This window comes from Amphibalanus amphitrite, unplaced genomic scaffold (assembly GCF_019059575.1).
Source record: "Amphibalanus amphitrite isolate SeventyFive unplaced genomic scaffold, NRLGWU_Aamphi_draft 000112F_arrow, whole genome shotgun sequence".
Classification (NCBI taxonomy): Eukaryota; Metazoa; Arthropoda; class Thecostraca; order Balanomorpha; family Balanidae; genus Amphibalanus; species Amphibalanus amphitrite.
Genome location: NW_024881607.1, coordinates 405,934 through 424,018, shown reverse-complemented (window position 1 = coordinate 424,018; position 18,085 = coordinate 405,934). Strand labels below are relative to the sequence as shown.

The 18,085-nt window shown below is 49.8% G+C and overlaps 1 protein-coding gene across 2 annotated transcripts in view; it reads left to right on the top strand.

The window, feature by feature from the left end:
• Positions 1-6,000, top strand: part of LOC122381038 (UDP-N-acetylglucosamine transporter-like) — a 70,258-nt gene extending 64,258 nt beyond the window's left edge. For both annotated transcript variants that reach the window (XM_043364730.1, XM_043364729.1), the window contains exon 7: positions 3,747-6,000. In XM_043364730.1, the coding sequence (XP_043220665.1) occupies positions 3,747-3,998 (252 nt within the window). In that variant the 3' untranslated portion in view covers positions 3,999-6,000. The remainder of the gene's footprint in view (positions 1-3,746) is intronic.
• The last annotated feature ends 12,085 nt before the right edge of the window (positions 6,001-18,085 follow it).

The window sequence follows — 18,085 nt, the reverse complement described above, 5'->3', positions numbered from 1 at the left end:
AAGTACAAGTAGGCACTTATTCCAGAGTTCCTGTGCTTCTCCCGCCGGAAGTCCAATGACTGTGACTTCACGATTTGGTTAGCTTATTGTTTTTCAAGTGTGTCCTTTTTTACCCTGATAGCCCATCGAACGTCGCGAAACTGTAATTAGAACAATTAGATATGAAACAAATCATTATTTATTTATTTTATTCAAGTAGACAGTGCGATCGTTAGACAGTGACAAGACGGTGTGTGTGTTTTGTGTACTTACCTGAAGACGGAGAACGCTTCTCCGAAACGCGTCGTATAATTGAAAGTGCAAACATACATGAATTTTACAGATCTATGAGTCTTGGGGACCTTATACATAATCTCCCAGAATTACACAAAAAGACAATCCGGAGGAAAGAAAAGCTTTCTAAGAAGAACGTAAAAGCTAAGTATGCTATCGTTTTCAATCAAACATGTCTACAAGAATATATATATATATATATATATATATATATATATATATATATATATATATATATATATGATATGCCTTCATAAAGACTCGAATATTCACAATTTAACATGCCTTTCCTTACGATTCACTAAAGTGTTTTCTGATTGGTCGAGGCTGACCCCTGTTGTGACGTCACAGGTCATCATCCACTCAGGTGACTATCCACATGCCAGATCTATCATATACATCATATCCAGACTCATTTTGAAAACTAAGATTTCATGTTTATGGCGGACTTCTCGTCATTGCAAATTGGACTGATTTGACCTTGCTTGACCTCCCTGTGGCGTCACAGGTCAAATATCAAGGTTTTGTTTGTTTGTTTGTTTGTTTGTTTGTTTTGTTGGGTTAGGCCCTTTCGGTCCAATTAGACCATTTCAGAGCCGGAAGGATGATAGGTATTAGGGGGAGACATTGGTCTGGGCAGGCAACCTAGTGAGTCACCGGGGCTGAGCCCATCCCGAAGGACAGGCCGGCCAGCCCCAAGGTACTCACTGCACAGTGCACCCGGCTACGGGGTGCGCTCCCTCGGGAGCAGCGGTGCCGCTCCAAGGGAGCAGCCCGCATGAGATAAAGTTGCCTGTCCAGCCCGGAGGGGGGTTGCGGCGTGGAGGAGAAGGATTTCAGTATCCTGAGGATAGAAGCATGGAACGGTGAAATATCAAGGTCATCGATATCCTATCTTGTGCATCTTGATGAGCTCTTTCGATTTCCGTTTGAATTTTTCCGATCCGGCTATTGGTTCTGGAGATACCTACGACGGGGGGGGCCTTTGCCCCCACCCGCCCCCCCCCCCCCAACAGGACGTCGAACCTGCCATACTTCAACGGGGCGCGGGTTAAGAATGGTCGAAATGCTTAATGTTACATACCATTCGACTCGGCTGATCAAGAGGAACAAAATGATACCATTTTGAAATCTCTTTCTTTATTATGTGACAAGTAATTGGCACAAACGTCATTTGACCTCAGTTGACCTCATTTGACCTGACCCTTGGATAAGTACACCAAACAAAGAAAAGACAAGTGACATCATGTTAAGTACTGTGGTGTCAAAGCACAAAAGCGATACAACGAAGCGTATTTCCCGAATTGGAGTCATTTGAATATTTTCCCATAGGCTTAACATTACGACGTAATGACCTCTAACTGGCCTAAGGTCAGTGACATAAAAAACGAACTATATGGTATACAACTCGGTGAACTTAGCACATCCTGAAAATGGAAGGAAATCAGTCCAAAAATGTGAGTTGGACAGGTGCATAAATAAAATTGAAATTTGACCATGACCTTGTGCCGGTTTTTCTGACCTGGTGAGTGGTAACCTGACCCAAGGTCACCCGGACCTGAAATGTTCAGGGCATATGTAGAAAGGTTGCCCCATAGGCTGTGCCAAAGCCGTTTTTACGCTATCTTTGAAAAACCTTAGGGGGGCGGGGTCGCTTGGCCCCTCCCCCTGCCAGGGCGAGGGTTAACCTGAACTTTGTTTGCTGTTTTGTTTGCTCGATTTTATTGAATATCTTCGCATATTTAGACATTATACACTACAGTCTGGGATCGGTGCTAAAGCTATTCAGCTTATTTCGTGGCACCTCTCCCTCACACACACTACTATGAACGTCAAACCCCTTGAGACCCCACTTTTTTGCGATAATTTTTAAATGCGTCAACTTTCGTTGACAATATTCTGGCAATGTATGTTTCAGAACCTGCCGAAACTTTTAGTACTAAGGTATTTTGGCGCCAAACGATTATGGAAGGTACTTCTCATTCACTCGTAATGTTAAGGTCAATTCAGGCCCGGGCAGAGGCTTGCGCTCGGCCACACTCGAGCCCCGCCACCAGCGCCATCTGCTCTAAATGCCATCTACCAGCGCCCGCTACCGCTACCAGCTACCGCCCACCATCAAGCCTGAATGGAGCGAGAGACGCGAGTGACCGGTCGCCGGGCAAGGAGCGCCGGAGGGGTAGGGCGGAGCTTAGCGCTGACGTCATTACGTGGCTCCGCCCCATGAGAGCGTAGCCTCTACCCAAACAGCAGATTCGTTCCGTGAAATTTAACATTACGAGTGAATGAGAAGTACCTTTAATAATCGTTTGGCGTCAAAATACCTTAGTAATAAAAGTTTCGGCAGGTTCTGAAACACACATTGCCAGAATATTGTCAACGAGAGTTGACGCATTTAAAAATTATCGCAAAAAAGTGGGGTCTCAAGGGGTTTGACGTCCATAGTAGCTCATTCACACGTCATTCACGACAAAAAAAAATATCGGGTGCAAGACAAATAATGATCTAAGTGAAGTTTTCATAACGAATCAAAAGAAAAATAGGTACAATGATAGAGTAAATGCACTTACAAAGCATAAAGTAATCGTTGTTATCAACTAAGTTTCGCATAAAACATAAGTAATTAAAGTAATGCTACCTTGTACTGTAACACCTGAACGTAAGTGTAATGTAAGTAATGTAACCTTGACCTGACCTGCACCAGAACATAACCTAAACCGTCTCTGATGTTCGTCTAACCAAAGCCGTGGAGTTGGAAATTAAAAATTTGTCGTAAAACATGCACCACACGGCCCTAGTAAAGTTGGGTTCATGTGTTGATCCCTGGTGACCTGATCTCTGTGACCTGACCTGGTATCAGTGACCTCTTTTAGCAAGACGTGTACTAGGCAATCGACGCTCTATCAATGACATTATGAAAGATTTCAGACCAAACTTTGTCCTTTTTTACGATGACCTGCTAGCTTCATATATGAAACTTTGGTGTTTTGTGAGCTTTATTGCCAGCTTTCAATAATTTTGACCGCATGTTCCGCTGCTCCGGCGGCACACGATCTTGCTGTCGTACGAGGATCGTTCAATACGCTCTTTGTCTCGCATGTTTTCATCCTTCAAAAATGTTTTCCGCCTTTTTGGCGATGTGTCAGTTCCGACTTAACCATTCCCGGCTCCTGGAACGGTGAGTTTCGCAACTGACTTGAACTAGCGACGTCTATTCACACGCCTGACCCATGGTCAGAGTGGAACCCTTTTGTTTGCTGATTAACAGTCGGATGCATTGGAGAGCAATAAAACTGCTTGGTGAAGGTTGTTGCCACTACCCATGCAAAATTTCGACGCCGGGTTTTTGGCTGTTACGGAAATATTGTCGAAAGAGCATGGCTGGTGCCTGTCAGCGAACTGTCGGGACGCCCTGTACTGTACAGTGTACACTGTTCAGATGTCTGTGTGAGCGCGGCGTACCCTGTTTGCAGGCGCTGGGGGGCCTGGCCGTCTCTGCCACGGTCAAGTACGCGGACAACATCCTCAAGGGTTTCGCCACGTCCATCTCGATCCTGCTGTCGGTGCTCATCTCGTGGGGGTACCTGGGCGACGTGTCGCTGTCGGCCGGGTTCGCTGCCGGCGCGCTGCTCGTGGTCGGCGCCACCTTCCTGTACAGCTGCGGTCGGCCGGCGCCGCGCCCGGCCGCCGCCGCCGCCGCCGCCGCCCGCCACAAGGTAGAGTAGCGCCGGCCGACCGACCCGCGACTGAGCGGCCGCGCCCCGGGCAGCCCTGTGACACGGCAACCGCCCGCTGCACTGGCCATCACAGGGCATTAGATTGATGAGCGTGTGAGATTAGATAGTACGTGATTCATAAGTGTACTGAGGTCACGAGGCTGTGTGTCGTTTTAAAATGTCGGTCATACTTTGTCCTTATTGTAACGTAGCTGACAGCGGCGCAGCATCAGCTCGGTGCGGTACCCATGACAACCTCAGCCAGTTCGTCATCCAATCACCAGTAGCAGCTGGCCTGCTCAACTGCTACCACTGACATCACTTCAATAAATAACATTCTATCTTTATGGTCTTATCAATATGTCCTCCCTTAATCTGGTTGGAATACCTAGCTTATGTCAAATTATGCATGTGATGTTGTAGGTAACCTATTCAGCAATAGAAAATTAGCTCTGATTAGCTTTGAGCTTTCGCTTAGTTGTCTTTCTTGGAAAACCTGTAGTAACGGCTCTTGCTGACATTATGCAGCGCGGGTGCCTGCCTGGAATATTCAGCGACATAGTCTCATATTGGGGCTCGGGCGGGTGTGTGAGCGGGTGGTGGCGGCCGTTGGCTATTGCCGTGTGACCAGGTGTGACCGGCCTCTGTTCCCGTGTGTCAGGTGTGACCGGGTGCCGGGGCAGGCGCGCGCCACCCACTGTGAGTAGGTGGGCCGGGCTCGGCCGTCCGACCCCGTGTGCCGTCCGTCCGTCCGTTAGCCAGGGCCGGTGTCCGTGTGCGGGCTCCGGCGCCCAGCGGCGCGCCCGGCTAGTCACCGTGTACTCGCATGGCATGTCAGCAGTGTGTCCGGCCGGAGCTGGCGCCGACTGGCCGGCGGCCGGGCGGACCCGCCTCTGCCGCCGCGCTGCCGGCACGGGCGCGGCTCGCAGACCGCTGGCACACACCCGGTGCGGCATCCAGTGCCAGTAGCGGACGGTAGTATCGACACGACACTAGCGTCCGCCTTCAGCTGCCCTGAGCGTGTCACCGCCATCCCCATACAGCCGAGTTTGGCCAGTAATTTGCCATTGCCACCCCCAGCGCCAGTTGCTCTCGTACTGCACCGAGCCACTCTATGGCGGCCGCAAATCCCGCGCCACCATCAAATCGCAGTTAATGCATGCATATACCCCCCCCCCCCCCCCCCCCCCGCCACAATAAAAGACTTTTTGCTGCCAGTGGCTGATTGCGTCTCCTGGCCTTCTTGCTCTCATATGGACATCTCTCGCTTGTGTTGAGCTTCGTTCTCCTTCCGCTTTATCATTTTGGTTGTTGAATCCTTCTGGCCTGTTATTAGTGTTGTGTTTTCCTAGACTGGCTGTTTTCTTTACGCTGTGGATGTTTTTTTGCTCCATGTATTGTTAAATGTGTACATAGCTTCCAGCTTTTCAGCGGTCGTCATGTAGTGTAGGCGGCGCCGCCGGAGCTGGCCGGCTGCTGGGCCGACGCGCGCTGCACTCGGAGCTGGCGCCGGCCGCTGCGGCTCTGTGGCCCGTGCCGCCGAGCGGGCGAGCCGTGCCGTCGGCGGCCCCTCGGCGCGGTCAGCGCCTGTGACAGTGTGCCGTCTGCGGCCCCTGGGCGCGGTCAGCGCCTGTGACAGCCGTGCCGTCTGCGGCCCCTCGGCGCGGTCAGCGCCTGTGACAGTGTGCCGTCGGCGGCCCCTCGGCGCGGTCAGCGCCTGTGACAGCCGTGCCGTCGGCGGCCGCTCGGCGCGGTCAGCGCCTGTGACAGTGTGCCGTCGGCGGCCCCTGGGCGCGGTCAGCGCCTGTGACAGTGTGCCGGCCGGCCGCCGCCCGGTTGGTGCTCAGTGCGTGCGCCGCGGTCGTCACTGCGGCTCTTCTGCCGGGCCATTGATAGTGCTCATTCGTCGCTGTGTTCCGTTTCGTTTTTGACTTGGAGTGTATGTCTGTGACTGCACCTATGTCGATAGTGTCATTATAGCACTACATTAATAGAAGATATGCTATGAATAGCCAGCTACGGTCATAGTTCACCCTATTACTGGCGGGCTATACGGAGTACCTTAACTGATAGGGGGGACGATTCGGCCCCTTGATATCACGAGAACCGCGCGGCCGATTCTGATGCGGTAAGCGGCATTCGGCAGCCCTTATCGTGTGCTACATTTTCCAATTTTAAACAATGTAAAAAAGTCTAAAGTTTGAGGTTTGAAATGTAAAAGGTTTGAAATACAAAATACAAAAAAAAAATCGTGGAATGCATCGTGGAAGTGCAATCCCTTATTGTTTCTCGGCCGATGTCTTCCAGATTTTAGTACAAGCTTCTCAATGAATCCTTCAATCACATACAGGGTGTTTCTGAAAATGCTGACACATTTATTTCTCCTATATCTCTCATGTTTATTGACGCACGCTCATCGTCATAGGCTACAACTAATCAGTCATCATAAAAAATTCACATCCATCGCCAATGATCACTATTTGACCCCCTTCCCGGAACCTAGAGCAGGTGCTCGATGTGACCACCACTTCAAGCCAAACAGAGTTCGGCCCGACGGCGCACTGCTTCCAGAACTCGGCGGCGCTCCTGGGGCGTCACCGCCCTCACGCACGTGCGGACCGCAGCCTTCAGCTCGGGAATGTCTCGAGGTTCACTCTTGTAGGCTCTTTCCTTGACAAGACCCCAGAGGTAGAGGTCCGCCGGCGTGAGGTCCGGAGACCTCGGTGGCCACCTGGTGGGAGCGCCTCGGGAAATGAGCCCCCCCCCCCGAAGCGCTCCTGTATCCACTGTAGGTAGGGTCACAGTGGCTGCATGAGCGGGGGCACGATCCTGCTGCAACCACTGATGGTGTCCACACACTTCCTCTGGAGCGCAGTCCAGAACTTCTCGAGCACCTGCAGATAGCGCTCCGCCGTCACTGTGAGGACGTCGCCCGCGTCATCTTCGATCCAGATTGGGCTGATAATGCCCGTGCTGCTCACAGCGCACCATCCAGTGCATCGGGGCGGGTGCAGCTGATCTTCTGCGACCTCGGCTGGGGCATTCTCGCTCCAGATCCGGTTGTCCAAATCAGATCAAGATCCAGATCCAGATTAGCGCCATTGTGTCAAAACAACAGAATTGGTTTCGAAGTAGAAATGCACCATCTTAGCATTTTCCTTCGTGTCGTAATACGGCGTATTGAATCAAGTATTGAATGAAGGCACCGATGCTGTCAAACAAATTTTCAAAAACTATTCTTTCGTCTCGTGTATTGAACACGTGCATTTAAATGCAGTAAATTCCTCCAAATACCAAAACAAATGTGTCAGCATTTTCAGAAACACCCTGTATATTCCGGCTTCCACTGTTTTCGAAAATCATAGGCGGTTCCAGGTAGATGAAAATGGGAATGGGTTGAGTATTTTTTTTAGCTACAGAAGAATAAACGTTGCAGACTTAACAATCGGATGAGTCAAGTTTTCGATCGGGATAGCAATTACAGGTGTTCTTTTAGCAGAGGCGGGTGCGAGTAATGACATGCATTGCATGCAATGTATGTCATTATGTCATATATACCTACATAGTGCGGTTTTGACCACTATGCATTATTTCATTAATCACCACCTCCCATCGTGTCTACACATGCGCCTATTTAACATTGATCATGGTTGCTAATATACTAATATAGGAAATCAACTGGAGTCTGGAAATACCGCAGTATGCCTACAAATATATTTACGCGGTTTGTTATTGTCACTTTCTCATGTGCCTCCACCCCCACTCCTCCACTTATGTCTTACGTTACCATTGCCTATGTGCCCGTTTTATTGTAATAGCACCATAGGTATAGGGGTAAAATATAATGATTTTGAGCCGTCGTTTGATATACAAACATGTAACATCTGGCAGAGTTTTCCTCACTTATTTCGATTTTTTACACATTAGAATAATAACCCCTCGGCCTCAAGGTTCAAGCCTCCTGGTTTCTACCAACGTCCGCCTACGCTAATTTCGGCTTCACACACTTCGCAGAGCATAATTACGAATGAAACTGCTGCTTATCGCTGATGCAAACCAAAATCTATATTACTATTTGAACAGGATCCATCTGTTTGTCTGTCTGTCCGCCACGCCGTGTAGTGGGTTCAATTTAGCCGGCCTACAGGGCAGACGGTATATCGTAGGGGGTTGAAATTTGCACACCTTATAGGTGACAGAGCGGGTCAGCGCCTTTTCTAGGTTTCGGCTCGCTGGGGTGCACGGTTCGCGCGTGGGGCGCGCCGGAAGAACGCCAATGAAATTTTGATCGGTTCGTATATCTTCATTGAGAGCCGGGGTCGACAAACTTTGTGAGCTAAATGCATGCCGATCGGTGGCGAGTGCCTCGCATTGGCGGATGGGCAAGTTTTTAATTTGAATAAAAAGTGGTGAGAAAATGTGTTAATTGTCGCTAAATGGGTACAGTTTGTGATGGAATTTACAACTGCACCGCGTTTGCCGCAAGGCGCCACATTTGTCCCAAGGCTCCATCTTCGTCGCAATTCGCACAGTTTTGTCAAATATGGTCCGATAAGGGTGCAATTTGGTGCCAAGATGCATGCTCAATTAACAGGTCCAGATGCGCCGCATTTGCCGCAATGCGCCACATATGCCACAAAGCGCCATTTCCGACAAATACGATTAAGCGTAATGGAATGGCACGAATAGGGGCAGGGCTGGGAACACTTCAAGTCTGATATTTTAGTACTGATTGGATCCAATTATTCTGTGACCTGACATGACCCAGCGGTGTTGGTAGGGGTAGGGGTAGGGGTAGTGGTAGGGGTAGGGTAGTGGTAGAGGTAGGGGTAGGGGTAGTGGTACGAGTAGAAGTAGGGGTAGGGGTAGTGGTAGGGTTAGTAGTAGGGGTAGTAGTAGGGGTAGTGGTAGGGTAGTGGTAGGGGTAGGAGTATGGGTAGGAGTAGTGGTAGGGGTAGGGGTAGTGGTATGGGTAGGGATAGTGGTAGGGGTAGTGGTAGGGGTAGTGGTAGGGGTAGTGGTAGGGGTAGGGGTAGGGGTAGGGGTAGGGGTAGGGGTAGGGGTATTGGTAGGGGTAGGGGTAGTGGTGGAGGCAAAAGTAGAATTGTGGCCCGGGCTGATCCCATCGGACGAGAGGTGACCTATGTGACCTGGCCTGACCCAAAGTGACCGGGGCTGACTCCCTTGGCCTTTCTAGACCCCGTATCAGCCAAATTTCATCCAACAAAACCCTCAGAACAGTTCTTTTTTAATTCTCTTCACATTTCCGTCCATATCTATGCTTCTAAATCTAGACGACACATCGATTTGAAACGAACACCATTCAAACGCAAATTGGCTGGTGCCGCAATTTTTTCCTACCACGCAGCAAAGCAAGTGGCGCAGCCGCTTGTCTATATTACTATTTGAGGAGGGTGCGTCTGTCCGTTACCGAGGTCCCGACTTGGTGGTGCTTTGCGTGGACTACAGGCCAGACCGTTGCACCTAGCCCGGTGAAATTTGCACAACTCATAGATCAAGGATGCGCGACGTGCCTTTGAGGGGTCTGGGCTCGATCGGATTGATAGGGAGCGCGTGACGCGTGCCCAAAAAGTGCAAATTTGCGTCATAGACTTTACATGTATAAATCGGCTTGCAAAATCAGGCAAAATGGCTAAATTTGCCCGACACGGGTCCGGTTCCCGTGCAATATTTTGGTGACCAGGGGTCCGACCGGCACGGGGAAAACAGCATCGTGTAGATAATTGAATGGGCAATGGAATCGTGTGCGATACAGAGGATAGCACGCGCCACGTGCACCGGGGAGGGCACTTTTGTTGAAAAATTGCGGTTTTTGGCGGATTTTGGAATTGATTTTATTTTTAGGTGACCGTTTAACAGGGCGAGTTGGAACAACGCCTGTTGGCAAGAGAAATGTACCGCCTATCATATAAAAATTGTGAAAAGCTGATTGATCCAAACCAAGGTGGTACAAATCACGGGAGAAAATGGTGTTTGTCAATTTTGTGTCACTTTGTTCATCAAAATGGCTTTGCTCCATGATCTGATGTAGCTGGCAATTAAAAATGGCACCGTTGGAAAGAGCATTCAATTCTGACCAAGGTTCAGTCTTCATTTTTGCATGATGAGCAACAGTATTCTTAAAAATGTAAATTTTCCAAACCATTGCATCGTCATTTTTAGCGAAATTCATCGATGGCCCTCAAAAGACTTCACGCCAGTTTTCGAATCATTCTAAAGTAGAACGCATGATAATACGACACGGGCACCTCGATGTGATGTATCTTTTTTATTACAAAATGCTTGGCCGTCAAAAAGCAATCGAACGAAATGGATAGGCACCAGCGAAATCGACACAGACCAACCCAGTACCCACGGGTAAAAAATAACCCTTCTTTGCGTTGCGGAGCACGCGGGTAATATCTAGCTATGCTATCAGCAGCGAATGTTAGCGGAGTCGCGTTTTAGCGAAAACAAGACTCCCAGAAACCGGCCCAGGAGACGCCTATGGACAATATGCAAAACCAAACTCAGAATTTTGGCCCAATGCTCCCAATGAATGCCCAGGAAAAGTCCAATTTCACGTCGCCTGCTCAAACCTTTTTCATACAGAACAGGAAAACTGATAGGAAAAGGAAAAAACAGGAAAAGGGAGCCGAATTGCTTCCCACCCCTCACCAGTAATAGTGTTAACAATGCATGTGAAATTGTGAAGAGGTATTTGATTTGTTACCACGTCTGCAGCTACGCGTGATTGGCGAACTGCAGGCCTAATCGGTGAATGCCAGTGTTGTACCGCCCTGTGGCAGTGTCACTACACTGTCCTGTGGCAGTGACACTGTACCGCCCTGTGGTGGTGTCACTGTATATACCGCCCTGTGGCAGTGTCATTGTCTATACCGCACTGTGGCAGTGTCACTGTACCGCCCTGTGGCAGTGTCACTGTCTATACCGCACTGTGGCAGTGTCACTGTACATACATACCGTACTGTGGCAGTGTCACTGTAGGTACATACCGCACTGTGGCAGTGTCACATCGGTGACAGATTGTCAGTGAACGTTTACTGAGCTTGTACTGATGTTCTGGGTATGTGTACCTATGTACTCGTATCTATTTTGTTGGCCCGAAATAGACACTTGATACTGATTACCATTGTTGTATTGTTTTGTTATTATTCGCGTTCTTGTTTTTTTTTTTTTTTTAATTACATAATATGAGTAAACATCACACTTTAGTTCAAATGCCAGTTAAAGGTAACGCCGCATCTCAAACGTGTCCCAGCCGCTGACCTCTAGAGCCGCGCCATTCGGCACTGGTGCGCGGTGACCCGACCTAACCTCGTCGCAGGGGTCGTGCGCCATTCGGCACTGGCGCGCGGTGACCCGACCTAACCTCGCCGCAGGGGTCGTGATGTCGCCGGCGGGCGGGCGAGAGCGAGACGGCTGATGCCCACTCAACGCGGCCCGAGCGAGCTGAGCGGGCCGGCGGTGGTAGCGGCTGCGTTAGCACTTACCTGCGCTGCCGGACAACCAGTGGCGTAGCCAAATGGGCACAGTGTGCACGTGCCCCTCCCATCGGGTCCTGGGGGCCCGAAGGGCCAGAGGTGCCCCCAGGACCGCTGACGGTCTGCGGGAGTGGTTGCCGCTGACGGTCCACGCTGGTCATGTTTCGACTCAGAAGGGCCCCGCAGGGCTCGCAAGAGCATCCCATGGGATCCTAAACATGCACGGTAATCTCCATAAGGGCCCACGACAGTTTCTGAGGGTCCCTTGCCGACCTCTGAGGACCCCTTACGGGCCTCTAAGGCTCCTTCTCATGGCGGTTCACCACAGCGTACCTGCGCGCCAGGTGCCGCTGCAGACTCCCCTGCAGGCGGTGGCCGCCAGAGTTGATTTCAACCACCGGGAACTGACCGTGTGCTCTTTATACCTACCACCAGGTATAGCGCTCCCGGTGGTTGAGCTGCATCGACTTGTCGATGAACTTCCTCCTCCGGTCCTGGTAGTCGGCGATTTTAACGCCCATAGCTTGGCGTGGGGTTGCGACACGACTGGCACTCGTGGTCGACTTTTAGAATCTTTTATCCGCGATGAGGCGCTCTGTATTTTAAATACAGGACAGCGCACCCATTTTACAACACCCTCCGGTCAAACATCGGCTCTGGACCTGAGCTTAGCCAGCCCGCAGCTAGCTCAGCTTTTTACCTGGTCCGTCCATGACGACCCACTCGGGAGCGACCAGTTCCCGGTGTGGCTGGAGCACCAGGAGTCCCCAGTAGTAGGCAGCCGTCCACCTAGGTGGAATCTCCGGAAGGCCGACTGGGGCGATTTCCAGACCGCCGTAGAGGCCTCTGTTTTATCCAGAGCCGACACCTCTGTGATATCCACAGAGGAGTTTACGTCTCTACTCATTGATTCCGCAAACGGGTGCATACCCAAGACGTCGAGCCAGCCTCGTCGTCCTCCTGTTCCGTGGTGGACCAAGGAATGCGGAGACGCGGTTCGTGCCAGGAAACGCGCTTTTAGAAAGTTTGACCGGAGTGGCACCACTGAGAACCTCATCGCTTTTAACCCTCGCCCATGTAGGGGGGGGGTTGGTGCAACCCCCCCCCCCCCCTGAGGTTTTTCGGAAATAGTGCAAAAACGGCGGCGCGCAGCGCCGCCAAATTTTGGGTACCTTATGGGGCAAACCTTGCGCATCTTTTGATAAAAAAAATTTGACCGGGTCATGTCAGGTCACGGAGTTATGACGTCACAAAGGGAACAGCCTCCGGCCGGATTTTCACAAACTGAGTGCCAACGCCCGAGGTTTCCTGCCGGTGGTACGGACATCGGTTGATGGATCGTGATGAAACTTCGCATGCATGTTGGGGCAAGTATTGGCTATCATATGGTATAAGAAACTTGACCGGGTCAGGTCAGGTCACGGAGCTATGACGTCACAAGAGGAACAGCGTCCGGTACTATTTTTGAAAAGCGCCCGAACCACTATTTTGCTAATTCTTGTCACCTCAATGGGAATATGCAGCAATATTAGCTTCTATAGGGAGCAAATGGACCTTCCGAATCCAAAAATACAATCAGATTTCAAAAATTTAAATTTTGATTTTTCGAATTTCTGCCGCCGACTGTGACCTTGCCGACTTCCGGCGCTCCCAACGCGCCATTTTTTAGAGCTAGGGAAACGAAATACATACCAAACGATAGAGAATTGATCAAGGAACACGATAGTGAAGGTTTCAAGTTGATATCTCCCACCGTTTTGCCGCAATCGCCGCGGAAAGTTGAAAAAAGTCTATTTTTCCGAAAATTTGACCTTTGACCGGTCAAAAGTAGGTCAAATGTTGACCTAGGACCAAAAAATATACCACCAATCGCGAGATCTCGGCGAGAGCAATCCGTTGGTCTTTTCCGCTAAGCTCTACGACGCTCCGTTTTCAAACGCCAAGGGGGGGTCGCACCAACCCCCCCCCCCCCTGCATGGGCGAAGGTGGCAGATCGCCGTTTACGGGCGAGGGTTAAGAAAGCGCGGGCTTTTGCCCGACCCGTTTAAAAAGAGGCTAAGGCTGTTTCTTGGCGCACTTCAACTTACGTAAGTTCCTTAACCCTCGCCCTGGCAGGGCATTTTTCATAACACGGCCTGGCAGGGGGGGGGGTCGATGCGACCCCCCCCTCGCGATTGGCTCCTATGGCACCTAGAAACACCAAATTTGGTAGGTAGGTGGGCCCCCCGGAGTTCTCGCCCCTGTGCAAATTTGGTTGCTCTAGGTCAATATTTAGGGGGGTTTTGGGGGGTATAAATGTAAAAATTTCGCTAAAAACAGGTCAAAAGTTTTTCGCTTATAACTTTTGATCTAATTAAGATAGAGCAAAAAGAAAGGCACCAGTGAACTCAGCACGTCAAGGCGCGTCGAATGATATACTTTTTAGCTTGCTTAAGTGTACTTAAAGTTTTTCTTAATTTTTAAGTAAACTTTAATTAATCAATTAAGTTCAACTTAACTAAATTGCATCATATCGCATATCATTCGATTCGGCTGATCACCAGGAACACAATGAAACCATTTTTTAAGCTCTAGCGTCATTATGTGCCAAGTTATTGGCAAAAACGTCATTTGACCTCAGTTGACCTCATTTGACCTGACCCATGGATAAGTACACCAAACAAAGAAGCACCAAGTGACCTTCTGTTAAGCACTGTGGTTTTAAAGCACAAAAGTGATAGAACGAAGCGGATATCTCCAGTATTTTCCGAATTTAGTATTTTCCCATAGGCTTAACATTACGACGTAATGACCTCTAACTGACCTCAGGTCAGTGACCTCAAAAAACCCGAACTATATGTTATACAACTCGGTGAACTTAGCACACCCTGAAAGTTTGAAGGAAATGAGTCCAAAACTGTGAGCTGGACAGGTGCATAAAGAAAGTTGAAATTTGACCATGACCTTGTACCGGTTTTTCTGACCTGGTGACCTGACCCAAGGTCACCCGGACCTGAAATTTTCAGGTCATGTGTAAAAAGGTTGCCCCATAAGCTGTGCCAAATTTGGCGGCGCTGCGCGCCGCCGTTTTTACGCTATCTTCGAAAAACCTTAGGGGGGGGTCGCATCGACCCCCCCCCTGCCAGGGCGAGGGTTAAACCGTTTCAGTGGCGGATCCAGGGGGCAAAATGGGCATTTGCCCCCCCCCCCAAACGGCATAATTTTAACATTACGCCTATGGACGAGGCATGGAATGAATCGATAAATTGTTATGGTTTGCCCCCCCCCCCCAAAAAAAAAATCTGAGCTGGATCCGCCTCTGAACCGTTTTACTACTACGACCCAGATATGGGCACGCATGAAGCGCATTGAAGGCCGGTTCAGCTCTGTTCCGCTTCCGGTTTTAAGAGTGAACAACACGGACGTCGGACATATCTCACCCTTCAGACGTCGCAGAGACGATAGGCCGTGCACTCTATCAGCGCTGCCGAGGAGAGCCGTCCTCACGACCTGCACCAGCCGCCGTGAACACAGCACGGGCGGGCTCAGCGGCCGGGATCGGCACCAGCACACGCTCGCGGCTCCGACTGTCGGTGTGGTAAAGTCTGTCAGCGTCCCTGTCCAGCCTGTGCCGTCTTAGCTGCACAAGACGTCCAGCCCGGACTCCTCGTCAGTTGTGTGCGACAGTTCTGCACCCCAACTGTCGCACATGGATATGCATTGCCTAGTGGGTGCCTACTGCCTACCTACATGCCAACTTTCAGCGCAATCGGCCCAGTAGTTACCGAGATATTGCGCCACTGGCGCCCACCTGAACCGGGACTTCAGTCGGACCATCCGAGATCAATGGCGCCCCTTCAGAGCGTCCGACACCCTATTGAAGGCAGAAGTGACCCCATCCAAGCATTGTACCCTTCTAGAGCACCGGTGCCCTTCTGAAGATCACATTCGTCCTATCTGACTGAGATCGTTCGCGCCCTCCAGTAGTCACTGACGCCCATCTGAATGGAGACGTCAGTCGCCCCGCCCCATTCAAGATCGATAGCCCCCCCCCCCCTCCTGAAACCACTGACGCTGGGTAATTATTTGATAATGGGGCTTTCTCATCGACACCAAGGGCCCTTTTCAAGATGCAGCAGCCAGGCGACGCCGAGCTGGGCTATGATGTGCCAAGCGTTTCTTATAAGGCAGCCTCGTTAGTGCCACCCCTCGATGCCATACCGCCCCCCAATGCGACGCCGCCCCTTCACCGTAGCAGTAAAAATGAAATATGTGAACTGCGGTGTCCGTGCTGTGAATGAGGCCCCCTCTGGCCTGCGGGACGCACTAATCTTGCCTACCCGCGGCCGAGGCGCCTCCCCTCCCCTGCGCGCGCAATGTAAGTGGGCCAGACCTGTGCAATGTGCATGCACATGTGAACAGATGTTTTGCGGTCGGCGTTTTTTTATATAAATACATTTATGTATTTTTAACTTAAAGGGATACGTTCACCTTAAAAAAGTGGAGTGGATGGTTCCTAAACAAATGGTCGATAATACCTAAATGGGTGGCTACATGCCATTAATTGGCCGAATTTTGATGAGAATGATGAAAAACTGTTTTCGAAATGATGACGTAATTTACGGTAGTGACGTCATATACAACACAAAGCCACCATGTTGAAACTTGGAATGTAGCGAACTATACAAGTCGCTTCAAGTTATGGTGAATCGATGTGCTACAGACATTGTGCGCAAGTTTCTATAATTACGCGAGCGTTTATGGCTATTTGTGTGCATTTTTTTCGATGTAACATTTTTCAAGCAATTTTATTTTTATTTTGTATTTGAAACGAACCAAAGTTTGTCCTACTTGTGGCTCAAAAAGGCTTTGGTATTGAAGCTTCAAAGTGATGTAGCCATGAAGAATATTGGATGGAACAGTGGTGAATCAAATTCAAATTAATAATAATTTGCATTCGAGGTGCTGAGCCTCACTGTAAACCAAATCTACAAGTTGGCTCCTTGTTACAAGTTTGGTTCCAATTCGCATAGGCGCCACCTTGTCGATTCACCAACCCCAGGCTTGTTGGCCAACAAACTAACAGTTTGTCTACAAGTTTGGTTCCAATTCGCATAGGCGTCATCTTGTTGATGTACTAGTCTAAGACTTGTGGACCTACCAACTTCTGGATAGGCATAGGCGTTTCCTTGTCGGTTCACTAACCCCTGGTTTGTTGATGAACCATCCTTTGACTGGGCATTGCTAGCTTACAAATTGTCAACAAGTAAGTGTAGGTACTAACGCTACGCCCCCTCGAGCACCATGCCCCCCCCCCCCCTTTCGCTGATTTCTGGCTACGCCACTGCTGATTTAGGCCGAGGGCAGGGATATAATTGTTCGAATGCTTGAGATGAGGTGTTAGTATTACCATGGTACCTATTACTAATGTTAGTTGGACTTTCGTTACCGTCTTGAGTTGAGATGTAAGTTTCACAACGTTTCGGCCAGTTACTTCTCCGGCCGTCGTCAGTGTTCTTTGGCCCTTAGAAGGACTTGGATGCTGGTGGCAAGAGCGAAGTTAAATATGCTCCACCAATAATCGTTTTGCCCCTCCAACTTTAGCTGACTTGGAGGACTTTGTTGCTTTGCAAATCAATCTTTTTTCGCATTGAGGAGCTTTGAATTGTACGCGTAAAATGTAAATTGTAATACAAGATATTGTATCTGTGATGATAGGAATTGATTCATTGTGGCATTTTATTCAGCTTGACAATCAGATGTTGTAGGTTTGACGGCTTTTTTCCCCACCAACTTTGCTGGAAAAGCTCCACCCATGGTTCAAGGGCGGCGCCACCGTGGGGGCAGTGGGGGCAGGCTGCCCCCACTGGCAGGAGGCCGTGGGGGCAAGACTATGTTTTTGCCCCCACAAAATTTGGCTGATATTGACAAGGGAACAGAAGACCGGTGCAACATTCATGATAGGCGGTTATAATAGTACGCCTGTTTTTGACGGTCCCCGTATCAAGTGCATCAGCAGAACGTTCGTTCTCGGACCGTCTGTCGCATTTCTCCTACTCCCACTCATTCTCCTACTCATTTTCATTCACCAGAAGGCTGCACTCGCCCCTCGAGCTTGACCTCCAGGAGGTTTAGAGGCAGTTTGTCAATAGTCGGCCAGAGAAGAGATCACCCTTTTTTGGGAACCCTTAGACTGACACTGAGACTGAGCTCAGGGAGGTATGACAAAATGTGATAGGTATGTATGTTCGGGTTATCTGGAAATGTATGTGGGTCGCCCTAATGGAGCTTATTCTGGTATAGGTATCAATCGTGTGAGAGAATCGCACATATACGTTCTACGGGAAAGAGAGAACTAGGTACCGACTATTGTTGTGAGGAATACACCATTTTACATCTCAACGAACAACATAACGTTTTCACAGGTTTGTGTCACGCAAGTCGCAATCTAGTTTTATGTAGTTTTATTTGTTCGCGACCCTAACCCGTCCGGGCCCGGGGGTAATCCTAACCACCGCAGCCCGGGGTAGCCCCCCCCCCCTCCCCCACCTGTCTAACAACGTTAATAAGGCAGCTACGGAAACAAAAATGGTACCAAACGAAAGGTATCTA